Source organism: Chiloscyllium plagiosum, chromosome 3, assembly GCF_004010195.1.
Source record: "Chiloscyllium plagiosum isolate BGI_BamShark_2017 chromosome 3, ASM401019v2, whole genome shotgun sequence".
NCBI lineage: Eukaryota > Metazoa > Chordata > Chondrichthyes > Orectolobiformes > Hemiscylliidae > Chiloscyllium > Chiloscyllium plagiosum.
Window position 1 is genome coordinate 65,630,107 of NC_057712.1, and position 6,000 is coordinate 65,636,106.

The following is a 6,000-nucleotide window of genomic DNA, read 5'->3' on the forward strand; positions in this document are numbered from 1 at the left end:
GCTTTCTCTGACGTTGTCTTTCTTGCTTACTCATTATTTACCTTGCCACCAAAATAACCAATTGTTAGCAGATTATATTTGAACTGTGTTTTCATGCTTGATATTATTCATTCTATACAAATTAACTTTGCCCACCTTTTAAAACAAAACAATCTGATAATAACAATGCATTTTGTTCATAATAACAGGATTACTGAGTCTACGAACAAAGAGGAAGTTTGCTTATATGAAATTGGAGGAAACATTGGTAAGAATTTGCTAATTGTATGTAGCATGAGAAATCTATAATTAAATTGCAGGAAGGAATCTGTGTGATTTTCATTGTGACTCATAACTGTTTTGGAGAAAATAGATTTTTCAGCCAATATGCTTCCTGATAGCAATCAGCCTGTTGAGGCTTCCTCTACATTGTCTGAACCTCAAAATCAACCTCCCAGCTAGTATGACATGTTAATTTCTCACACCAGCGGTCTTAGAGTGAAAATATCAATCATTGTTGAAAATTAGAAATAATTTTTGTTCAGGGTGTATGGTGAATAGGTTGAATAACAATTTTCACTTCATTGCTTCTTATTTTTCTGATTTGTACTCACTAATAGACTTGTTTTGAGACTGTTCTGATGGAACTTGTATCTATCATTGCTATCTTCAACTTCTGGGCATCACATTTAGAAAATATATCAAGGTATTAGAGAGAATCTAAGGGAGTTTCACAGGCATGGTTCCAGGGATGAAGAACTTAGTTATGTAGACAAATTAGAGAAGAGAAGCTGGAGAAGAGACTGGTAGAGATATATAAAATCTTGAAGGGTCTGAACAGAGTGGACAGGGAAAAGCTATGCTGACTTTTTGGGACTATCCAGAACAAGATGACACTAATTTAAGAATGTAAGCGAAAGGAACAAAGGAGATATGAGGAGTACAAGGAAATATGGAGAAAAATAACAGGTCAGGCAGCAGTTTTGGAAAGAAACTGACCCTTCACCTGTTGTATTTTTCTAGTTTTATTGTCCTTTCTTCAGATTTCTGACATTTTACTGTATTTGTTTTGGTGTTGTCAAAGAAAAACAAGTTCACACACTGAATGGTTAAGTTCTATGCTGTCCGGTAGTGTGGTAGAGGTGAAGGCACTGAAGAGGTATTTGGATGGCTATCTAGAAAGGAAGATTGTGCCAGGTTATGGAGTGAAGACCGGGATCTGGCTTTGAGCACATTGTTCAATTGGCATCTGTGTAGCCTCCTTCTGAGTGTTAAAATTCTGTGACTTAGTTTAACTGAACTGGACTTAGAAAAAGGAAGTCACAGGAAAGAGAGCTACCTAAACTAATTTGTATACCATTTAATGACAATTAATTAACCGATTGTCCTGAATAATCAAACTTGCCAGTTTAAATGAAACATTGCTTGGTAGATTTGAGGGAAGAAAGAAGATGCCCCCAAACATTGACAAATGCTGACTGGCTTGATGTTTGTTTCCACAATGTACTGCTTTATTTCTGTTCAGAATTGTTTACAGTTACTGATTGGATGTAGGTTTACTCACTTAGTTGGAAGGTTTGTTTTCAGACATTTTGTCACCATACTAGGTAACATCATCAGTGAGCCTCCGGATGAAGCGCAGGTGGCATAGCCCGCTTTCTGTTTGTGTGTTTAGGTTTCCTTGGGTTGGTGATGCCATTTCCTGTGGCGATTTCATTTCCTGTTCTTTTTCTCAGGGAGTGGTAAATGAGATCCAAGTCAATGTGCTTGTTGGTAGAGTTCTGGATGGAATGTCATGCTTTTAGGAATTCTTGTGTGTGTGTCTATTTGGCCTGCCCTAGGATAGATGTGTTGTCCCAGTCAAAGTGGTGTCCTTCCTCATCTGCATGTAAGGATACTTGTAAGAGTAGGTCATATCTTTTTGTGGCTTGTTAATGTTCGTGCATCTTGGTGGCTAGTTTTCTGCCTGTTTGTCCAATGTAGTGTTTGTTACAGTTCTTGCAAGGTATTTTGTAAATGATATTAGTTTTGTCTGTTGTCTGTATAGGGTCTTTCAAGTTCATTAGCTGCTGTTTTAGTATGTCGGTGGAATTTTGGCTACCTTGATGCCAAGAGGTCTGAGTAGTCTGGCAGTCATTTCCAAGATAGCTTTGATGTAAGGGAGAGTGGCTAGGGTTTCTGGACGTGTTTTGTCTACTTATTGGGGATTGTTGCTGAGAAATTGGCAGAGTGTGTTCATTGGGTACCCGTTCTTTTTGAATACACTGTATAAGTGATTTTTCTCTCCTCTGCCAGTTCCTCTGTGCTGCAGGGTGTGGTGGCTTGTTGAAATAATGTTCTAATATAGTTTCATTTGTGGGTGTTGGGATGATTTGCTTCTGTAGTTCAATATTTGGTCAGTATGTGTTGTTTTCCTGTAGTCGCTGGTTTGAAGTTCCCCATTGTCTGTTCACTCTACTGTAACATGTAGGAATGGCAGTTTGTTGTTGTTTTCCTTCTCTTTAGTGAATTTTATGCCAGTAAGGGTATTATTGATGGTCTTGAAGATTTCCTCTAATTTGTTTCGTTTAGTGATGACGTAGGTGTCATCACAGTTACTGATTATCGTTATCCTCATTGTACAGTTATTTGCTGCATTTTGGATAATGTTAACTCTAGTAGTTTAAGAGACACCCTTAAATATAAATCAGGACCTGTAAATTTGCCAGGCTTGCGTAATTTATGAACCAATTTTCTACATATAATGAAAGACAAAGCTGAAATGTTTCTGTGGTGGTAGCAAGAGCAGGGAGAGTAATAATAGGATTTTTAAAATTAAAATCAGCTGATGCAGAAATTTGGCATTTGATTTGATTTTTTTATTATTGTCACATGCACCTGGGTACTGTGAAGGGTTTTGTTTCTGTGCAGTACAGACTGAGAGAGCTTGCAACATTGTCATCTTGATTCTGTAGTGCTGATCTGTTTGTCACGTAAGATGAAGCTGAGATAGCTTCTGCCACTGGGACATTTATTGTACAGTTAAATAAAACATATGTAAATTTACTGGGCCATACTTTGAAGAGAATTTTCTTTCAGACACAACATTAGAGCTACTGACTTTTGACATTTGTCGTAGATCAGAAGTTTCTATGATTTTAAAACTGAATTCATATCAACTGTTAAGTAATACCAGTATCAATTGAGCTTTTCTCTAAATGTTTTGGTTTCAGGAGAGCGCTGTCTGGATGATGACACCTATATGAAAGACCTATACCAACTGAATCCAAACGCAGAGTGGGTTATAAAGCCTCGGTGTCAATGAAATTGACTTTATTAATAGAGGGGCAGGAAATATTGGATATGAGTGGCCCTGTACAGGAAAACAAATGAGACCATGTAGTTAGACTGGCTCATTCTCCCTGTGCTGGAGTTTTATTATTGGGAGACATCCAGACAATAATCAACCATGTTTAATTCAAGACTAAAACTGAACTTGAAACAGATAGATATGGGAATTGAATTTTTAATATGTCATTTTTTTTAAAAAATTAGATTTATATATGTAGATTTGTCTATTTTTAAGAATATGAATATGGAAGAAAGCTTATTTTATGGAGGGAAGACCGTAAAAAGAAACTCTTATCAGCAAATTGAACCTTTGTTGGACAACAGACTACTTAATAGCAGTGGTCTCATTAAACCTCATGCTTGTGTACCGACAGTCTATCAATTGATAAGCACATAATTATTAGAGCCATGCACACCGTGATGGTAAAGTATAGTTTACTGATGCTCTAGCCCATGAGCAAAGAAATAGCAGATTACCCAATGACAGGAAATTAATTGACAAGAAGCGAAGTTTAACATGATTAATCAGCTGAAATTAACTCCTGCCAGTTTCTGAAGATTGAAACTAACAAGTTCCTGAAGATTGAAACTAACACTCAGCACTTGCCTTTCCTTGGCCTGCCCACCATCTCTCTCCTACTCGCCACTTCTCTCCACACCCTTTCCAGTTCCCACCAGATCCTCCAGCTCATTACTTCCCTGTCGCCTCCTCTCATTCACTGCTTCCCTCCCCAACTATCCTTCTCTTTCCATCTCGAATGCTCCCACTCACACTTCCTCAGTGTGGTAAGCTGAGATCAGGAAGCAGATACTGGGAGGGGAAGCCGGCAAGTGGAGATGGTGAGCAAGAGGTAAGGTGAAAGAGTTTTAAGTGTTAAGTAGAAGAGTTTTCAGCTGTCATACCACTGATCTAGTCATTTTGCTGTGACTAGTTTTGTGGAATTATTAAGGCAAGATTGCTTTAAAAAAAAGTCAGCATATTAAAAGACAAGTGTACATAAAGGGCATTTGTGAAATGCCTTGGCTTTCTAGCCCAGTTCTCCAAGTAATAATGTGATGGTTCTTGATGGGACATGACAAACTACACATGCCACCTCTCAAATCAGTTCTGTATGCATTGCAAGAAAGAGTTTGCTTTCATAGTCCACACTGGTTTAAAACATGAGCCCTCATCCTGCACTCCCATAACATTCTGGAAATGGGTGTGTTCTGCTCCTCCATAATCTCCATCGATTCCGGCCAACTTGTGAATGATTTGTGGTTCATGGCACCTCCAAGGTATCATGAACCATATTCTGTATGAGGGAACCTTTCAGAAAGCAAGTTCAGCAGATCTTATCCATCTCAAACTGTGCCATCCTGCCCAACCCCCATGGCTCTTCAGGGCCTCCATGCCAGCTTATGGCTTTTCCATGTCTATTCACCCCCAATATACTGTATAGAAACAGCAAATATTCTGTGGAATATCAAACAAAAGTTTTAACAATGTCATCCATTCATTCATTGATTTGCTTTCCACTTAAACAAAGAACTCTTTTTGCAACAAACCAATAAAAGGTTCAATCATCCATGTAAAAAAAGTTGTGGATTTAACAGGAGATGAAAGAGCCAGAGTTGTGTCAGTCAGTCAATCAGTGATTTCCTTGGGGATCAGCTGTTTTAACATATTAATGGATTTATTGGCCAAGAATAGATAACAAAGCATGGTTTAGAGAGCAGGGAGACATAGCCTGGCATGATGAGCTTTGGGGTGGGATGGAGGTGGCATGGCAGGGGAGTGTGAGCAGTGAGGGCTATAGCATTGTTTTTAGTTATAACTAGGATGGAGTCTCAGTCTTTTTAAACAGCCCACCTTGGCAATCATTGTGACTACCCTGGACCTCTTTCCCAAGTGCTGCCCACACAAACCTGCACTCCACACCCAACAATGAAGATCCTGGTATTCCCGAATTTCCTCCTAACAAAATTCTGCCTAATTATGTTTCTTGATGCAAAAAACAAATGACTTTGCTATTTCCACACATTCAAAGCACTTTTAAGGAGGGAAAACACTCAGTATGTGGAATCATGAAAAGTTGCCTTTGCAGTTTATCTACTAATTCAAAAGGCTAGCTGCCTTGGCTCTGGTTGTTTAAAATTTGTCATGTGAGAACTATAGATCCTTGCCTTGCGCTGTCCCTGCTAATTCAAGTTTTCTTTTATTAAATGACTAAAATAGGCGCTACGATGGATGCTTCCGGTAAGATGTCAGTGGAGTAGGGCTTCTGAGTCTGGCCTTCTATGCCTGCCTCTTCGTAGGATATGTGGAATGGGCCCCAGCTATGCCTGCCTCTTCGTAGGATATGTGGAATCTCTTTCCAATCCTCCCACTTCCTCCAAACGAAAGGAGTAGCCATGGGCACCTGTATGGGCCCCAGCTATGCCTGCCTCTTCGTAGGATATGTGGAACAATCCATCTTCCGCAACTACACTGGCCCCACCCCCCACCTTTTCCTCCGCTACATCGATGACTGTATCGGCGCCGCCTCGTGCTCCCACGAGGAGGTTGAACAGTTCATCCACTTCACCAACACCTTCCACCCCGACCTCAAATTCACCTGGACAGTCTCAGATTCCTCCCTCCCCTTCCTCGACCTTTCTATTTCTATCTCAGGCGACCAAATCAACACAGACATCTACTACAAACCAACC

General features: G+C 39.7%; 1 protein-coding gene across 5 annotated transcripts in view; it reads left to right on the forward strand.

Moving 5' to 3' along the window:
* Positions 1-5,663, forward strand: part of arhgap18 (Rho GTPase activating protein 18) — a 131,636-nt gene extending 125,973 nt beyond the window's left edge. For all 5 annotated transcript variants that reach the window (XM_043683642.1, XM_043683619.1, XM_043683611.1 and 2 more), the window contains 2 exons: positions 189-247; positions 3,192-5,663. In XM_043683642.1, the coding sequence (XP_043539577.1) occupies positions 189-247; positions 3,192-3,283 (151 nt within the window). In that variant the 3' untranslated portion in view covers positions 3,284-5,663. The remainder of the gene's footprint in view (positions 1-188; positions 248-3,191) is intronic.
* The last annotated feature ends 337 nt before the right edge of the window (positions 5,664-6,000 follow it).